The sequence below is a fragment of the Penicillium waksmanii genome (genome assembly GCF_028829765.1).
Source record: "Penicillium waksmanii strain IBT 27052 chromosome Unknown utg000005l:1.0-5232799.0:1.0-5237142.0, whole genome shotgun sequence".
Classification (NCBI taxonomy): domain Eukaryota; kingdom Fungi; phylum Ascomycota; class Eurotiomycetes; order Eurotiales; family Aspergillaceae; genus Penicillium; species Penicillium waksmanii.
In genome coordinates this window covers 2400512-2418560 of record NW_026643252.1, presented here as the reverse complement: position 1 = coordinate 2418560, position 18049 = coordinate 2400512, and the positions used below count along the sequence as shown (strand labels likewise).

Sequence of the window (18049 nt, the reverse complement as noted above, 5' to 3'; positions counted from 1 at the left end):
ATCACTTCTAAAGAACCCGCGCGTGCTCGCCAAGTGGACGACTTATGATTGATCTTGAAATGACGACACCAAGTGTGAGAATGGAAGGCAACCAGGGCCAATGGTGAGATCTAACATAAATCTCCTAGCCTCCTGTCTTGGGAATATGTTTACTGACATCGCACAGGCAGCATCTCTATAAGGTCTTGTCGAAGCCTGGTCCCTACAGTGATGAAGATTGGGTACCTGGTGTGGAGACAGTCAGTGCTTTAGAATCTTCCAAAATCCTGTAAGATAATTCATAGCTAGTTGTGTGGAAGGAGAGTGCTAACTAACTATGAAAACAGAGTGATGTTCGTCTTAGCATGAATCTTATCTCTCCGAAGTGAAGCCTAGACTAACTCATGTATCCAGTGGAGCTGGTGGACTAGGATGCGAAATATTAAAGAATCTGGCACTGTCAGGATTCAAAGACATTCATGTCATCGACATGGGTATGCTCTTCCTTGACTATTCTTTGGCGACCCGAGTCTAACATGATAGGCAGACACCATTGATATCTCAAACCTCAACCGCCAATTTCTTTTCCGTCAGGCTGATATAGGTAAACCAAAGGCAGAAGTTGCCGCGGCGTTCGTGGAGAAGCGTGTCAAGGGGGTCAAGATCACACCCTTCGTTGGTAAGATCCAAGACAAAGATGAAGATTACTATATGCAATTCAAAATCGTCATCTGTGGTCTCGACAGTATTGAAGCTCGTCGTTGGATCAACTCGACTCTGATCGGAATGGTCGACCCGGAGGATCCGGAGAGCTTGAAGCCCTTGATCGACGGTGGAACCGAAGGTACGCTTTTCACGAGATGATTTTATGATGATACAGTCTAATTGTGGACTAGGTTTCAAGGGCCAGGCCCGTGTTATTCTACCTACACTATCTTCATGCATTGAATGTCAACTTGATATGCACGCGCCTCGACCTGCAGTCCCGCTTTGCACGATTGCTACTATCCCACGTCAGCCCCAACACTGCATCGAGTGGGCCCACCAGATTGCGTGGCAGGAGAAACGCAAGGATGATCCTTTTGACAGTGACGACATGGAACATATTTCCTGGGTGTACAATGCTGCTCTAAAACGAGCGCAGCATTTCCACATCCATGGAGTTACTTTCCAAATGACCCAGGGCGTGGTGAAGAACATCATTCCGGCTATTGCATCCACCAATGCAGTGATTGCAGCATCCACTACCTCAGAGGTACTGAAGATTGCGACATCATGCAATCCTTACCTTGAGAACTACATGATGTATGCCGGCGAGGAGGGAGTGTACACCTACACGTTCGAGGCCGAGAAAAAGTCCGACTGCCCTGTCTGTGGTAATCTTGCGCGGAAGATGACTGTAAATGCGGACATGACGCTGGGTGATTTTATTGACAGTCTTGGAGAGAGAGCTGAAGCGCAGTTAAAGAAGCCTAGTCTGCGGACGGAGGAAAAGACCCTGTACCAGCGCTTCCCACCTCAGCTGGAGGAGCACACCAGGCCGAATTTGCGACTGAAGCTACGCGAGCTTCTCGAAGATGGCGAGGAGGTTGCCGTCAGTGATCCAGCATACACCATTGACTTCCGATACAGGCTAAACTTTCAATAAACTCTCCGTGTGCTGTTATTTTAGGCACGAGAAAAATACAATGAAACGACTGGAATGATTTTGAGATATAGCTTTATTCAAGTGTCTGGGAATTCATATCCAAAGATAGCCACCTGCCCTCATTGATCTAAAAACAAGTAATATCCGGACTCCGGCCTCGTAAAGCCAACTTCTTGACCGAACTTTTTTTTTCGTAAATGTACAACGCGAACGAAGCTCGAAAATTTCCAACGCCAGTGAAATGCATTATGAAGGTTATAACAGCGAGATTTGAAGGAACCCGCGGCTTTATGCCATGAGATCGTTCAAGCCACGCTTCCAACGGGCGCACTTCAGCTTGAGAACCTTGACGGACTCCAGGAAGAGGGTATCGCTCTCGAATTGACCGGTGCTCTCCACGTTGAAGATGAAGTGGTCGCGGATACGGCCGAGCTTGACCTTGCCTTGGAACTCCTCATGGCGCAAGCACTCACGGCTGACGGTGTCATTGAAAGCATCACGGACAACAGCCTTCTGCTCACCAGCGTGGCCCTCATAGCCACTGTCTTTGCGTGAAGCCTCGGCAGAGGTGACAGGCTCAAGAGCAATGACACCCTTGGGAAAGCACTTGGCAAACTTCTTGGCGTCATCTCCAATAATGGGGCGCAGAATATTGATATCCGGCATGAGGCGGTAGGAAGCGGTTGCAACGGGGGAGAACTTGGCGTGGTCGGCTCCGATACCCTTGATACAGTGGAGTTCCATATCGATCTTCTGGCCGGGGCGCATCTTGGCGATCAAGATGTCCGGGTTGACAGGCTGGATGGCACCATCGCCAACGAAGTATTGATCCTGACGGCCGACGGGGAGAAGGTGATATCCTTGGCGTAGACGTGGGCGTGGTTGTAGAGCTTGCGGGGGTCCTCTTCGTCCGGGTGGGCATTAGCATTCTTGGTACACTCGGCCACTAAGTGCATGACAACGGTGTTAAAATCGGAGGGACCATCGTCCTCGGAAGGTTCTTCATCTTCAGCGGGCTTTCGGTACCAGCGCATCCAGTTGATTCCGTCCACTGAACCCTTCAGCGGGATTAGACCCAGACGCTGGGCGAGCACTTCGTCCTGGATCACGGAGGTGTTGTTGTGAACGAAGACGTATTCAATGGCCAGAGTGGGGATCTCTGCCATGAGGATGCGGCGAAAGGCATTGGCGACCGCGGCGTCCAGGCCGATCAGCGAGAACGAGGCCTCGTGGGCATCATTGCGGTGATAGTCGACCTTGAAGTTCTATAGTCGGAAAGAAGCGGTTAGAAAATAGCTCTGATGAGCAATGGGGTAGAAGCGAAAGATTGACATACCTCTTTGAATTGATCGAGGGCCCAGGCGTGCGACTCTCCGGGCCAATGGCCAGGGAAATCTGTGGAGGGGATGTTGGTGACAGTCTCTGCATTGATGCCGATGATCTGGGGCGATGAATTAATATTTGAGAATGGGAGAAGGAGAAGATGAAAATCTGGACTCACACGACGACGCTGCAGCTCCTCCTGCGACGCGACAAGAGGTGCCATGGTGGGCGAGCTAGAGGGGACGGGTGAAGGTAGAGGTAAAGGTTGATCGGCGATAAGAATAATTTCTCATGGTCACAACCCGTCGGCCTCAAAGTATTTCCGGTGGCCTGAGGCAGAAAATGGCAGAAATGTGGTGGGCATTAAAAAAAGATCAGATTGACACCTGAGGCTAATAAGGAGAGCGGGAAATGAGTACTGTCTAACCTAATTAGGCATAGTGCCAGACATCCTGAGTGCAGAATAGGTGGGGTCAGATTGACCAATCAAATCCGCACTGATGACCGGGCAGCTGGGAACACGTGACTTGTAAAATGGAGCACGACGTGCAAGACGGACCTCGTCTCCTACGCAGGTTCCCTTCCGCCCAGCGAGCCCACTCCGCCTCCAATCCATTGAATGCGCCTGGTCTGAGGCCCAGATTCCTTTCCTCGACCTTCCCCCGGACCTCTCCTCTCATTTTCCTCCATGGCCGCTTCATTCACCCGCCTCGCGGGCAATGCGCCCAAAAGGCTCTGCCTCCGCCCCTCCAATGTCTTGAACACATCTGTGCCTCGCTCCCGCTCAATTGCGACCACACTCCCTCGCCAGCAGGCCGAGGCCACTAGCTATCAGGCTACACGACTCATTCCGACTGACCCGATGTTCACTCATCTTGCCAACAAGCCCGCTACCTCATCCCCGGACGAGCCCGCTGGCCTTGAATCCGAAGCTAAGAGCCTGAAGGGTCGCAAGATTCGCCATTACACCGTCAACTTCGGTCCTCAGCATCCTGCTGCTCACGGTGTGCTTCGTCTGATTCTGGAGCTGAATGGCGAGGAGATTGTTCGCGCCGATCCCCACGTCGGTCTGCTGCACCGAGGAACCGAGAAGTTGATCGAGTACAAGACCTATATGCAGGCCCTGCCTTACTTTGATCGTCTTGACTACGTTTCCATGATGACCAACGAGCAGTGCTTCGCACTCGCCGTTGAGAAGCTGCTGAACGTTGAGATCCCTGATCGTGCCAAGTGGATTCGAACACTGTTCGGCGAGCTTACCCGTATTCTTAACCACCTGATGTCCGTCCTGTCCCACGCAATGGATGTTGGTGCTCTGACTCCCTTCCTGTGGGGTTTCGAGGAGCGTGAGAAGCTCATGGTAAGTTTGCGGGAAACCCGGAGTTTCGTCGGGAAAGTAATCGGCAATGTGCTAACTCTTACTTTGTCCTATAGGAATTTTACGAACGTGTTTCCGGTGCCCGTCTCCACGCTGCCTACGTCCGCCCCGGTGGTGTCTCTCAAGATATTCCCCTCGGTCTGCTTGACGATATCTACCAGTGGGCCACCCAGTTCGGTGACCGTATCGATGAGACCGAGGAACTTCTCACAGACAACCGTATCTGGAAGCAGCGTACCCAGGGTGTCGGTGTTGTCAACGCCCGCGATGCTCTCAACATGAGCTTCACTGGTGTCATGCTCCGTGGTTCAGGTGTGCCCTGGGATATCCGTAAGTCCCAGCCTTACGATGCCTATGACCAGGTTGAGTTCGATGTCCCCGTTGGTGTCAACGGTGACTGCTACGACCGTTACCTCTGCCGTATGGAGGAGTTCCGTCAGTCCCTTCGCATTATTCACCAATGCTTGAACAAGATGCCCGAAGGTCCCGTCCGTGTCGAGGACTACAAGATCTCTCCCCCTCCCCGTGCCGCCATGAAGGAGAACATGGAGGCTCTGATCCATCACTTCCTGCTCTTCACCAAGGGTTACTCTGTGCCCCCTGGCGAGACTTACTCCGCCATTGAGGCTCCTAAGGGTGAGATGGGTGTTTTCCTGGTCAGTGATGGCAGCGAGCGCCCTTACCGCTGCAAGATCCGTGCTCCTGGTTTCGCCCACCTGGGTGGTTTCGACCAAGTCTCCCGTGGTCATCTTCTGGCTGATGCCGTCGCTATTATCGGTAAGCATCCTCTTCTCCACAATCGTGGCTCATCGTCGTTTCATAATGCTAACTCTAAATTAGGTACCATGGATCTGGTGTTCGGTGAAGTTGACCGGTAAAGCATCCTCGCAACGCAATAATACGAAAAATCATGCAAAAAAAAAAAAAACAGGAAGAAGACTATGAAATGGCCCCCCTTTTTTTAGACGGCTTCTGTGCCATTCATTTTGGGGTTCAAAATCAGAGAGCAGGGATGCATCGACTAAATCTTCTTCTTCTTCTTCGTGATTACCCCTTGGAACCCGACTCTCACCCAGGTGTACCAAATCCTCCATGTTTTCTCCCCATGGCGTTGTTCAATTATGTTCTGTCATTTTCCTTTTGTCTCTTTTCTGCCTCCTACCTCCCATCAGCCCCTGTGTATAGTGAACATCCGAATTTTTCCGAGACATGCTTTTTACTCTATTCTCCCTATATCTCGTAGAATGATGTAGAGATCCTCTGATGCATTGCTTGTTTCTGGCTGGCAATTCAATCCTGGATGCTTTTGACCTAAGAACTTGAAATTATATGGGCGGGGCCTGATGAGTCGCTATGATTGGCGAGATCGCCTATATGACCGTATGAGGGTTCAATGTGGACCTGGAGAGGCAAAGAGGTGACAAATCAGACAAATCAGAGCCCGACTTACGACCTCTGTAGCTTTGACTCAAGAACAAGCACTCTTGGAATCTTTGCAGAAGGGGAACACTCTGCACGAGCATTTCAATGATGATCCCTGGAGGAGGGCCCGAGTGTCAGAATTCACACAATGGCGGCACCGGCTCCCAACGGAATCTCTATCGAAGCCCATTTCAATACCGGTAGCCCCCGCCGAAGACGCGATGGCTGTACCGAGTGTCGCAGAAAAAAAGTTAAGGTATTGAGACTTCGCTAGATACTGTTGTGACGCTAGATCGTAACTGACTGGCATGTATAGTGCGATCTCCAGAAGCCCGTATGCTCGCGATGCATCCGGTTTCCCAGACAATGTTCCTACGACTTGAGTATCATTGCTATAAGGCCACAGAGGCCAAGGACACCGCGACGAAATAGCAGAGAAATCTCTTCTCCTGCCTTGAAAGACTCACATTTGTCGTTGAAATCCATGCCCCTGGTTTATCAACCTTCAATCAACCCGTCTCCGTTTTTGTCATCAAACGAATCCAGATTTTTGATGCACATCTTTGGCACCCAGACTGCGAAGATGCTATTTCCAGCAGCCCCGGACTTCTTTCTCCAAAGAATGATCGGTGCTGCCATGGAAACTCCTCACTTACTCTACGCTCTTCTGGCGTCTGCCTGCAGTCACCACAGTCGTCTTATCAAAGACTCAACTCCTAACCCAAAGGTGACTTGTCTGAAATATACGAACATGGCGATATCTAGTTTGCGCGAGACACTTCAAGATGCAAACCAGTCGCTCAAAGCCGAAACAATTACAACGGCAATGGCTTTGTGTACGAATGATGTCTGCAATGGAAACATGCATGTTTGGCGAACACATCTCCGCGGTGTCCTTCGTCTCCTGGCTGCGTGTCTACAGCACCAAAGAGAGTCATACGCCACCGACGACCCATTTCTGCTATCATTAGCCAAGTGGTTCAAGACTATGGATATCATCGCAGCCTTGTCGGGACTTGACGGAGAGTGCATTCATGATCCCGAGGATGGACCGTTGGATAGAGGTTCGATTTTGGGAAATGAATTCGTCGATGACATCTGCGGCTACTCAATCGACCTGATTCCGTACATGGCACGGATATCTCAAATGGTCCACTCTCAAAGGCTCGACAATATGCCTGCCGACACTAGCCTTGGCGAAGTGGCATCACCTCAGATGATAACCGAAGTAGAAGCTGTCGAAAGCGGCATAATGTCTTTGATAGACAAGCCTCTTTCTAGTCCAACATGCCAAGAAGGTGAAGCCTTTGCTTTCGAGTTGAGAAGCACACATCTTGCTTTTGTGCACTCTGCTTTACTGCACCTCCACCGCCGAGTCCAGCGGCTACCAATAAATCACGTCAAAGTTAGAATAGACATCAAGAATATCCTCGACGCTGTTCGAAATATCAATCCCACATCAACGGCAAATATCTTGATATTATGGCCAGTGTTCAGCGCGGGGTGCGAGACGACTATCCCCAGTGAACGAGACTTGATACGAGAGCGGATGGGCATAATGGAAAACTTCGGAATGGGGAACTTTACGAGAACTCGAGATCTGCTGGAGAAGTTCTGGAAATCCGGCAGCGAGTTGCGATGGGATGAATACTTTGCACGACTTAGGCTTGAGCTGGTCCTCTTTTAGCCATACGATATAGCGAATTCATGGAAACTGGAATTCTGGCAGTCACAATTTATCAAGTCCAACCCGATCACACTCATTTAGTTGCAAGGGGCACGCTCTCGAACCCATTCTCCATGAATTCCCGCAGAGCTTTCAACCCATCCACCAATACCTGTCGCTCAGGAACATATCCCACGCGAACATAACCTTTAAAGTCCTTTCCGTCCCCAAAGCACTGACTACCAGGAGCCAGCATAACCCCATTTTTCTCGTAAAGGTGTTGACAAAATGCCACATCATCAACGGGGACTCCATTCTTAATGAACTTGATGAAAGCAGTCGTTCCAGCCCGGGGGCGGACCCAAGTCGCCATGCTATCATAATCACGGACAAACTCTTCCAAATCCTTCAGATTCTGTTGGGCGAGCTCTGTATTGCGCTTGAGTAGGTTTCCAACGCAGGGACTAGACAATGCATGTGTCGCGACGCTGTCATCGAGTTGCCCAACCGAGATCAGGGTATAGTGACGCGCGTCTGCACAAGCTTCGATGATCTCGGAGCTTCTGGATGCGATCCATCCAAGTCGAATACCTGCCAAGCTGAATGCTTTGGACATTGAGCTTGTTGAAATTGTCTTTTCATACCCGAAGTCTAGGATAGATGGCGGGTTTTCTGGCACATCTGGGCCCAGAGAGTGGAATAGTGGCCGGTAAACTTCGTCGCAATGGATCGTAATGTCGTGCTGCTTGGCGACATTGACAATCTCCTGTAGCGTCTCACGTTCAATGATAGCGCCAGTTGGATTTTGAGGATTACTGACAATGGTTAGTAGAGTTTACTAGGAAAGGTATCTAAGGGAAGGGGGGGGGGGGTTCCCACTTGACGATAATCAGCTTAGTGTTTGGCTGAATAAGAGACTTCAGCTCTGCCAGATCCAACTTCCAATCATTTTCCTCGGAAGACTTCCAAGAGAGACACTTCTGCTCCAAAAGATTTTGGCACAGAATACAACTGCTGATAGGTCGGGTAGTGGCAGATGACATGGTCTCCCGGGCCAACGCTAGAATAGAGAGCGAGGAAATTGGCCTGAATAGCTCCATTGGTGACAAGAACATTTTCGGGGGCCAAAGGGGTAGTCAATTCACTGGAATATAACTTTGCAATATTCGAGCGTAGAGCCTTTGAGCCGCGAATTGCACCGTAGGTCTGCTTATGCGAGAAATCTATAATATCTTTCTCCTCTCCCGAGAGGGACTGGAGATCTCTGAGAGAGAGGGATGCGCAGCAGGTCTCAGCAAGATTGTGCTTAGCATTGTCCTCATAGAGATCCATCCACTTGATGGGTTAGCAGAGGTCATCTTTCTTTTGGGGGAGGTGGGTTCTTACCTGCTCCACGGCAAATGTTTCAATTTTGACCATTTTGGCTTAATTCTGTACAATTGAGGTATTGCAAAAAAGATTATGAAAGTGAGAAAATAGAATCCAAATCGGCTGAGAACTGGCCACATTATATAGCTTCTCTTCCACCGAGTAGTCTTTGGGTCGTAGAAATGATTGGTCAAATCGCCTGGATTGCCTCATTGGGACGACCAGCCCCACCAAGTTTATATGCCACCAGAATGTTCGAAAACATTGACTCATGTTAAACCTGGACCAGTCTGATAGTACAGGTGTCTACTTTTCAAGAAAAGTGTAAATTAATTGATTACTTTACGCGGTCAAAGATGAAAACTCCCAAGAGCTACTAGTAGTAATATAGCAAGTTTCTCTCCCACTTGTACAATGTAGTATTTAATATTCCATATCTCAATTTCTAGTAGTATGAAGCAACTCCCTAATAACATGTGCCAGCCTTTGAATCCCTTCAACTATCCTATTTTCATCCTCCCACATAAAACACAACCTCAAGCTTCGATGAAGTTCCTTTTCCGGAGACCTACTTCCAGGAACTTCGAATACATCGCCACACCCAAGAGTCAAATTTTGCATCTCAGATGCTCTCCGACAGACCTCAGCCGCTATGAGAGGAGCGGGAAGTTTGAGCCAAATGCAATACCCTCCTGATAATGCTGTGCCTGGCGTACTACTAGTAGTATCAGAAGACACCATGGCGCCGAGAGGACTGAGATATTCCTTTATGGCAGAGAGAATGGCCAAATGTCGCCGACGGCCCTGTGGAATAAGAACCGTCGCGATATGCTGTTCTATAATCTTACTCTCGAGAAGCTCATTGACAAAAGTCGACATGAGCTGGCATGGTGCACCGCCGGAAATATTTTGACCCCTAGCAAGATATTTTTCGTTAGCCTGGGAGTCAATTCAATCAACGTTTCTGCATTTCCTTTCATGGAAACTTGGAACTTGAAAGCACCACACTGGAGCATCACATACGCTTGCGAAAGACCATATGCAAACTTCGCCGTTCCTTCAGCCCACCCAACACGACATCCCGGACCTATAAGCTTGCTAAACGTGCCGTTGCTGACCACATTCCCGAAGCAATCTGAAGGACCTTCGTCAAGAGTGCGATCGATATCAACAAGGCGCTGGAAGGGGCTCGGAATAGATTTCACATCTTGCAGATTCCAAGCGAGAAAGTCGTAAACATCGTCGCAGACGATAAGCGCGTCGAATTTCCGCGCAATTCTGACCAGTGACTCACGTCGTGACATGGTCATCGTAGTCCCCGAGGGGTTCGAGAAGCTGGGGACGCAGTAGATGACATGTCTGTATATTTTGCGGTAGGATTTGTTGGGTTTGGAAGTTTTCTATCGTTATAGTTCAAGTTACTATACACCGTCTGTGCAATCTGGAAGAAAGACGAATATCTTACTTTATCCGTATCAGGAATTGAATTGTCTTTCTCCTGGAATAACTCCAGAGCTTTCTCGAGAGCATTGGCATCCATACCCTCCTCATCCTCGGGTATTCCCCTCATCCGATCATGGAAACCCGCATCCTCGAAAATGCGGAAAACGAGATGATAGGTAGGTTCCACCAGCCAGACCATCCTGGTCTGAAGAGGATCAGTGAAGACCGTCAGAATACTTGTTAGATTCTGACTTGCGCCGCCTGTGATGCAGATGCGTTCTGCATCGGTTGGCTGTTGGGTCTTATAAAAATTCGATAACCAACTCGCTATATTCTGTCTCAATGGGAAATAACCTTCGTCAGGCCCGTACCCCAGACCGGGATCTGACACGATTTTATCAGAAAGAGCTTTGACGGCGGCATTCTTGAGATGTTCTGTTGGAAGGAGGTCTGGTGCTGGTCGTCCTTGGAACAGATCAATCGGCTCGAGTGGCATCATTTTTGGCATTGGTTGGATAATTACTAGTAATATTTATCATTTGGCTGCATTTTCATGTTGAATTGGAATATTCCCCCTCTGCAGAATGTTCCTATCTTATATACCCCCATACACTTTGGTCCGTTGTCGGACCCCACAGCACCTAGTTTGGGAACCCAAGCGACCTGGCGAATCAAACCCAAGGATTTCTTGGCCTATCGAGTCAAATCAGCGGAGAAGGGGATCGATAATTTCTAAGCTTGAAAGGGAAGCTGTCTCCGATTCTTTCTAGTCCACAGCTTTCTCTAGTCTTCTGAGGTACTAGCAGGGTAGTATCTTATTGATATTTGCAAGACGGCCGGCAAAGCTAATACTTTGATCCACTCCATAGAGACGATCCAAAATGATTGCCTATATACCATGTAGTATGTAACTTTTTATTTAACTTCAAGATTCTAAAAACGATGATTTGTTTGAAAGAAAGAGTGAATTCCAGTGAAAGATAAATTCGCTGAGTAATATGTTATGTTTCGAACCGTGACGCCGTCATAACCCTATAACCTTCCCACCCGACTTGACTAAATGGTCGTCGACCGCAGATAAAATCCAGCGCCAGTAATGCAAAGACGGAAAATATGTAAGAAATAAAAACGACCAGCTGTAAGAGATCCTCAGTGGTCTATCCTGGACGATAATGAAGCCCTTCTTGAGGACGATCCACAGAAAGTTGGCTCAAAACTAGTCATAGAGCTGCCGCATTTGGCCGCTTGGTCGGCTTATACGTTATCGTCTTCGTAGACAAAGGGAATGTCTCGGATTCGGCGTCGATTGTACGCAACGAATTCGCTGTCGCCCGGCGGGCGCTCATCCCGGGTGTTGGCTGTGAGCATGCTTTGGAGACTCATGCAAACGCTTTCTACAGTCTGGACAGGGGACCAGCCGGTCGTGCTGAGAAGATCAAGGCAGATGATTCCATTGCTGTAGATGTGTGGGTGCATTGGAATCGGCCGGGGGGTGTCGGAAGTGGTGGGGAGATTGATGAACTGGACTTCGGGGGGCTCTGTAATTGCATTGTTCATTAGTAGGAGGACAGAAAGGATAAGTGAAGTGGTTCAGTGGTAGGTGTACCGATTGGGTATTTGTTATTGAAAGTGAATTTGAGTCGGTAGGTGTGGTCTTTGTAGAGAGGGTTTTCATCGAGAACTTTTATATCCATCTGCCATTCTTCGAGACTGTCTGACTTGACGATGGTGATCCCCGGTGGGACATGGTCTTGCATCTGGTGAGAGTAAAAAGTGTCAGAAGAAGGGTTGTTGTAAGATTTTGAAACCATAGTGTTCGCGTCAGGCAGAGAGAAGGGCCGATTCAAAGGGGCGTGATGTGACAGTTCATACCTTGATGAGCTCCTGTATAAAGTGACAAAGTTCCTGGTCAGCAAGGTTGAATCAAGTAAAGTGAAGCTGGAGTTGATAATTCCAAGCTGAGAAACACAACCATACCTTGCTCAGACGTTTGCTGGCGAAAGAACTCGCCATTGTGATTTCCTTTGGTCGATGATGTGACGATGTACTTTGCTGATAACAGACGCCGCTGCCTTACCCTGGGTGGGGTAGAAAAGATGGATGGAACCCACGGGGGCTGAATAGGGCGTTTGGGGTATCTTTGGTCTCCAAATTGGATGTGGGACCTTTAATGAGGCCTTTATAGGAAATATTTGGAAGTGGGAAAGTAGAAAGAGATGGAGGGGTACACAAAGACGCGCCTTGAGTTGGGGGAGGTTCCGAAGTTCCAAAGGTTCTCTGGGTTGGCGGGTATGATAAGAGTCACGTGATTGACACCCCGGGTCATACTAGGAAACTACTAGTACTTGAGATGCAAAGATGTAATGAAAGAGTTATTGTGAGTATGTGAGTGTGTGTGGGAGTTTTCAGTAATACATCGTGATCACCGTGACCACCGTGACAGATTATGTGCAGACTGTATTGACCTTGGGGAATCAAAAACTATATCCAGAATGACGGCAAACTACAACTCATGAACCAGCATTGAAAGAGACAGAGACAAACAGAGATTAGAAACAAATGACCAAACGATACCAGGTTAATGATGCGCAGATTTTTCACGTGCCTCACGCTCCACCTTCTCACGCTCCTCGTTGTCCTTGGCTTCACGAACCTTGGCCAGAACCACCTCGCGGAAGATAGCACCACGAGCAACCTTGCTAAGGCTGCGCTTCTTTGTGGTAGGCGTCGCAGAAGAATCACCGTTGGCCAATGGCTCCTCTTCAGCAGATTCAGCCATCGCGACAGGGCTTGGAATATCCTCGGCGGTCTCGCCATCTTCTTCGTGCATCTTGAGAGCCTCGATCCGGTTGGCGAGCTTGACGATCTCGATACCGCGACGGAGGCGGGCACGCGTAATGTAGGTGCGGATTTCGGGCAGCAAGTCGCGGTCGCTGGCGGATTCTCCGGTCAACCACTCGTGCTTGAGAGCCTCGTCGGAGGTCACGCGCTTGCTGGGATCCGGTTGTAAAAGGGTGAGAATGAAGTCCTTGGCATCCTGGGATACATCCTTCCAGTATCGCTCATGGAAAATGATACGGCCTCCTCGGCATTCTTCGATTAGATCCGTCAAGTTCTCGGCTCGGAATGGAGAATAACCGCAGAGGAGGGTGTAGGTAATGACACCCAGCGACCACATATCAACAGCCTTTCCGTGCCCCTGCTTGAGCATGACTTCAGGCGCAGCATAGCCGAAGGAGCCTGCCATGCTGGTGAGAACTTCAGTAGGGTTCTCCAGCATTTTAGCGATACCAAAGTCAGCTAGGACCAGTTCTGAGTCAGCGGAGCGGGTGAGATAGAGGAGGTTCTCAGGTTTCAAGTCTGTCGACGGGTTAGTAAGACGGTAATTGATACAATAAAGGTGTGGAATGCGTGGAAGGGGTTGGTCTGACCTCGGTGGACAATGTTTCGATGGTGTAGGTAGTTGACAGCGTCAAGCACCTGGCGAATTGTCTGTGAAGCATCCTTCTCTGTGAATTTTCCGTAGTCGCAAATGCGATCGAACAGCTCTCCGCCGGTTGCTAGTTGTGTGACGATATAGAATTTGTCCTGTTTGGCCGTCAGTAAAGCCATGAACCTATCCAACTAGGGTTGAATTAAAAGTCACCTTGGATTCAAACCAGTCCACAAAAGAGACAATATGGGGGTGCTTGAGCTTTTGCAACATCTCCAGCTCGTCATAGACCATGCCTTCATTGCCACGGACATTTTTCTTGAGGATGATTTTGACCGCAACCTTATCGCCAGAAGTCGACTCCGCCTCGCGGACAATTCCGTATGTACCAGCACCTAGAGTACGTCCGAACCTGTAGAGAGCCCTAGAAGAAGCAGAAATAAAGCATCAGTATATGTAGACAATGTATCAATCCAATCAATTGGGAGTATGGAGGTTGGGACGAATCGTACTTCTTCTCATAGCTCTCCGGCTGTCCAGACAGCTTGTTGAACATATTTGCGACTGTGAGATTCGAGAGAAGTCAGTAAATCAGTCAATGGACACTTTCAGAGTTGGAGCAAATGGGAAAGAGATCCGCGCAAGAGCAGGGCCAAGTAGATAGATGTGCAGGTCAAGAAGCAGAAGTAGAAGCAGAAGAAGCAGAGGCAGACCATCGGAATAAATAGTATAGAGAGCAAAAACAAGATCGGCAAGGAAGCTCGCGACAGCAAAGAATTCGACGAAAACAAAGGAGGCGAAACCGACTAAACACAGATTCCGCATGGTAGAGGCGCAATGTAGGTCGAGACCACCAGAACTAAGGTGGCTTGAATCAAAAGGTGCGCGGGTGATAAGAACCACGCGGCCGCTCACAGTCGGGACCTTACGCAACAAAGCCCGAAACCAGTGTATATAAGATTGACTCACAACTCATTGTATGTGAAAAAGGGCTGCCTTTAGCCAAGTCGATTGGGATCGGATCGGTGTGCGACAGATTTAATCGAGGGGGGGGGGGAGGAGACCCGTCGTCAGGTAGCAAAAGCGGGCTGGTGAACGTGAACCCCGCAGCGGAGAGGGGCGGGGAGGGAGAAGTGGGAAGAGGAAGAGAGGATTGAACTGAGAGTTGGAGAGCGGGAAGAGGAAGAGAAGGAGAAGTAAGGGTGGTAGTGGTAGCGGTAGTGGTGAGTGGAGGTATATCTAGGAGAAATGGAGGTGTTAATGGAGGGAGACAATTTTCAGCCTTCAGCCTTGAGGGGCTAGCGGGGGGAGAAGGAGGAAAGTGGGTGCGGCTGACGAAGGTCTCCGCCAGGGGGAGAGGAAGTACCTAAGTACCTGTGGGTATCTATCGGAAGGGGTTCGCTGTGACAGAGTGTTGACGAGAAGGAGAGAATGGAAGCGGAAGAGGAAGAGGGGGTACACCGTACAACTCCTGAGTTCCGACTTCTAGACGCGCGATAGCACTACCACCAGGGTTGGATTTTAGAGCTGATTGAGTGGTCCACACAACGGTCGCACCGCCACAGCTGAACGTAGTTGGGGGCTAAATTATGTGTACAAGTATACTCGTCTATCTACACATCCATCTCAGCTATCTTCATTGGCTATGGGATGCTCCGATCGCTGGATTTGACTGCATCGGGCCAAGGGTGGTCCCGCCTAGCGCTGCCCTACGAGTATGTAGTACACAGTATGTATACTGATTTACTTCCTATCATTGGTCAAGGCTTTTCAAAAGTTCGTTTACGCTTTGTAAGGTTGTTGCTACCTGTCCATTTCCATCTATTCCGGGGGCACAGTGCTGCTATTCCCACCTTCATCGTTGAGCCCATGAAACACTAGCTTTAGGCCATGGCACGACCTCACCAGCTAGACCGCTCTAGCTATGATCCACTAGTGACTAGTCCCTAGTTAGTGACTAATTAGTACGAGTATGTAAACATGTGATATTTCCTATACAAAACCCCACTGGAACCATGGAGATATCGAGTACAGTACCTAAAAGGATATAAGCCATTCAATTCTCCCAGGAGCAGCGTTCCAAGGTTACCTACTGCTGTCATCAATTAAAATTAATTTAATTCCGGACTCTCAGCCTACTACGAGTCTGATTTGTAGTGCAGACCCCACCGCGCCGAGATTGTGTTGCACGCAGCGTCATATCCCACGCCCAGGACGTCATAGGCTTGATACTCAAGGCGTAGTACATATAAATAAATAATTACCACCACCAGCAGCCGGTAGCAGGCAAAGACACAGAATACCGAGAATCGGACTCACCGCAACTTCTTGGAACCAAAAAAATGTTCTACTTCATTCTTTATCTCGTCTCCCAGCTGGCTCTGGTCGCCGCATGGGTTTCCGGCACTTTGGACCCCTACCAGAAAAGACTGCAAGAAATTCTGCTTGATCAAATGGGCGAGACAAAGGTTTCATTTGGTCTGAAAAGTAGGTTTTGATCTTTTCCTTTCCCTTTACATCCCTTTTTCTTTTCTAGATAGAAAAAGATCTATGCTTATACATGGCCATCTATCTAGAGAGCCTGACCGCGAAGAAGCTTATCGAGGATGAGAATCTCTCCAAGATCCAGGATCAGCTAGGGAGCCAACTCGGGGGTATTTTCGGGAAAGGTGGAATGGGCCAGGGCCTTGGGTCTGTGTTGAGCAAAGGGCTGTGAATACATTCTACTTCTCGGACTGGAATATGAAGGTCTTCAATCGTTGATAGCTCTGCCTTTACGTTTGTCGGCAGTTTCAAGTTTACCCTAAAGCAGAATAAGCTACTAGCTACTCGGAACAATTCATTCACACCATTAATCATTCATAATTCTTGAAATAAGCTTCGTGTAACTCATCAGTACGCTGCAGATCCGCAGATCACAAAAGAATTCTCCGAAAAGGAAAGGAAGAAGAACAAAGAGACAAAGAAGAACAAAAGGGCATTCAGATGGAAATCAAACCGGAAAAAAGAAGACAATTTTTTTTGGAAAAGAAATTTAAAATTTCAATGAATCAAATATCCCAACCTCGAATCATCCATCGAGAACATATCCCCATCTCACCGATCCAGATACATCTCATTCATGACCATAGCGCAAAATTCCTGATAATACCGCGATCCCTTCCATGTGCTCCGGGGCGAACGCAACCCAACAGTCTCCCATCCCTCCGACCGCAGACGAGTAATTCGCTGCGCCTTCGTCTCCTTCACCAAGAAATTGCCGAATTCATCCAGAATCGGTTCCCTATCTTTACCCGCACTAACTTCCTCTTCGTCGTCGTCGTCGCTCCCAGACTTGATGGGATCAAAGCTCCAGAATGATATGGAACGCTGCATCTGGCGAGATCGACGGGTGCGTTGAATATCTAGGACGTGATCGACGTGCTGTTGTATCGAATTTATGTTTATTGTTATCTGTGAGCGTAGAGTCTCGATTCGGCGGTTATGTCGGACGATTTTTGCCCCGCGTGCTGCTGTCATTTCCTCCGTGGGTTCCGCAGGCGCCGTGGTCTTTCGCGGAGTTTGAACATTGTGGTTCCCGCCTGAGAGAGGGGGTTTCATGTTTCTGGCGAGGGGACTTTTTATATCGCCTTTCCGAGTATCGATATTTAGTTTTGTGGCTGGGATGATCCTCAAAGGTAAGGGCGGAGGGCGAGATCTGTTCGAGCTTCTGCTCTGGGACTTAGGGGAACTGCCGCTGCTGCTAATATTTTCGAAAGACCTTGGTTTGGCCAGGCGAGGTCCTAATTCCTCTGGAATTTTGCGGACACGCAGAGGAGAGGGTATAAGGGTGGTAGTGGTATTATTCTTGGCCGGCTCTTTGATCTTGGTTGCCGGTGTTCTGGTCGAAGAGAGCATGACTCGGAAGAGACGATCCTTTTCGGCCTTTGTCGCCGGCTTTCTTGCGAGCGGAGATAAGGACAACATAAATGGGTTCTCGCGACCTTTCTCGTTATCTGACACGAACGGGTCGTCTTCTTCAAAATCCCAAAGAGAGATGTCAATCAGCCGTGTGATACTCCGAACGAGAGAATCACGCCTCGGTGACTGGAAGAGCCCCCCATCAAACGCAAGTAGACTGCGCCTAGGTGTCCGAGGTGTTGAAGGGTAATATACAGGCGGACTTGGAGGGGGAGTTGTTTTCTCAACGGCAGGGAGCTTCGGTAGAGGCATTGGCTCCGGTAAAACCGCATCGCAGTTAGCAAAACAATCCAGCGCCGCATTCAAGAAAGAGATCTTCGTGCTCGAATAAAGATGGGCTGATTGTCCGAGTAGTTCGTAAGAAACAGCGGCGTAGAAATTCAGGAAGACTTGGTGGAGAGGCTCGATCTGTAGCATGGCTCGTCAACT

General features: G+C 49.0%; 10 protein-coding genes across 10 annotated transcripts; 4 read left to right on the top strand and 6 right to left on the bottom strand.

Moving 5' to 3' along the window:
* Nucleotides 1-44: 44 nt before the first annotated feature.
* On the top strand, nucleotides 45-1627 carry N7481_005804 (NEDD8-activating protein UBA3; the record flags this gene model as incomplete). The annotated part of the gene is made up of 6 exons (XM_057265023.1): nucleotides 45-103; nucleotides 167-268; nucleotides 327-332; nucleotides 376-473; nucleotides 527-823; nucleotides 876-1627. 6 exons carry the CDS (start codon nucleotides 45-47, stop codon nucleotides 1625-1627), a joined length of 1314 nt encoding a protein of 437 aa, XP_057122743.1.
* Nucleotides 1628-1915: 288 nt separating this feature from the next.
* Nucleotides 1916-3173, bottom strand: N7481_005803 (DNA-directed RNA polymerase core subunit RPC40; the record flags this gene model as incomplete). Its single annotated transcript, XM_057265022.1, has 4 exons — nucleotides 1916-2425; nucleotides 2464-2892; nucleotides 2964-3068; nucleotides 3129-3173. The coding sequence occupies 4 exons, from the start codon at nucleotides 3171-3173 to the stop codon at nucleotides 1916-1918; spliced, it is 1089 nt and encodes a 362-aa protein (XP_057122742.1).
* A 465-nt stretch (nucleotides 3174-3638) lies between these two features.
* Nucleotides 3639-5206, top strand: N7481_005802 (NADH-quinone oxidoreductase subunit D; the record flags this gene model as incomplete). The annotated part of the gene is made up of 3 exons (XM_057265021.1): nucleotides 3639-4310; nucleotides 4385-5105; nucleotides 5169-5206. The coding sequence occupies 3 exons, from the start codon at nucleotides 3639-3641 to the stop codon at nucleotides 5204-5206; spliced, it is 1431 nt and encodes a 476-aa protein (XP_057122741.1).
* Nucleotides 5207-6234: 1028 nt separating this feature from the next.
* N7481_005801 (transcription factor domain-containing protein) lies at nucleotides 6235-7437 on the top strand (the record flags this gene model as incomplete). Its single annotated transcript, XM_057265020.1, has 1 exon — nucleotides 6235-7437. One exon carries the CDS (start codon nucleotides 6235-6237, stop codon nucleotides 7435-7437), a length of 1203 nt encoding a protein of 400 aa, XP_057122740.1.
* Nucleotides 7438-7510: 73 nt separating this feature from the next.
* N7481_005800 (putative aminotransferase) lies at nucleotides 7511-8835 on the bottom strand (the record flags this gene model as incomplete). Its single annotated transcript, XM_057265019.1, has 4 exons — nucleotides 7511-8231; nucleotides 8296-8393; nucleotides 8419-8751; nucleotides 8803-8835. The coding sequence occupies 4 exons, from the start codon at nucleotides 8833-8835 to the stop codon at nucleotides 7511-7513; spliced, it is 1185 nt and encodes a 394-aa protein (XP_057122739.1).
* Nucleotides 8836-9222: 387 nt separating this feature from the next.
* On the bottom strand, nucleotides 9223-10726 carry N7481_005799 (aminotransferase-like domain-containing protein; the record flags this gene model as incomplete). The annotated part of the gene is made up of 3 exons (XM_057265018.1): nucleotides 9223-9700; nucleotides 9808-10184; nucleotides 10250-10726. 3 exons carry the CDS (start codon nucleotides 10724-10726, stop codon nucleotides 9223-9225), a joined length of 1332 nt encoding a protein of 443 aa, XP_057122738.1.
* A 755-nt stretch (nucleotides 10727-11481) lies between these two features.
* On the bottom strand, nucleotides 11482-11984 carry N7481_005798 (ubiquitin-conjugating enzyme E2; the record flags this gene model as incomplete). Its single annotated transcript, XM_057265017.1, has 2 exons — nucleotides 11482-11765; nucleotides 11834-11984. 2 exons carry the CDS (start codon nucleotides 11982-11984, stop codon nucleotides 11482-11484), a joined length of 435 nt encoding a protein of 144 aa, XP_057122737.1.
* An 821-nt stretch (nucleotides 11985-12805) lies between these two features.
* Nucleotides 12806-14216, bottom strand: N7481_005797 (serine/threonine-protein kinase; the record flags this gene model as incomplete). The annotated part of the gene is made up of 4 exons (XM_057265016.1): nucleotides 12806-13587; nucleotides 13659-13815; nucleotides 13874-14084; nucleotides 14173-14216. The coding sequence occupies 4 exons, from the start codon at nucleotides 14214-14216 to the stop codon at nucleotides 12806-12808; spliced, it is 1194 nt and encodes a 397-aa protein (XP_057122736.1).
* A 1786-nt stretch (nucleotides 14217-16002) lies between these two features.
* On the top strand, nucleotides 16003-16376 carry N7481_005796 (uncharacterized protein; the record flags this gene model as incomplete). Its single annotated transcript, XM_057265015.1, has 2 exons — nucleotides 16003-16147; nucleotides 16237-16376. The coding sequence occupies 2 exons, from the start codon at nucleotides 16003-16005 to the stop codon at nucleotides 16374-16376; spliced, it is 285 nt and encodes a 94-aa protein (XP_057122735.1).
* A 380-nt stretch (nucleotides 16377-16756) lies between these two features.
* Nucleotides 16757-18037, bottom strand: N7481_005795 (uncharacterized protein; the record flags this gene model as incomplete). Its single annotated transcript, XM_057265014.1, has 1 exon — nucleotides 16757-18037. One exon carries the CDS (start codon nucleotides 18035-18037, stop codon nucleotides 16757-16759), a length of 1281 nt encoding a protein of 426 aa, XP_057122734.1.
* Between the last annotated feature and the right edge of the window lie 12 nt (nucleotides 18038-18049).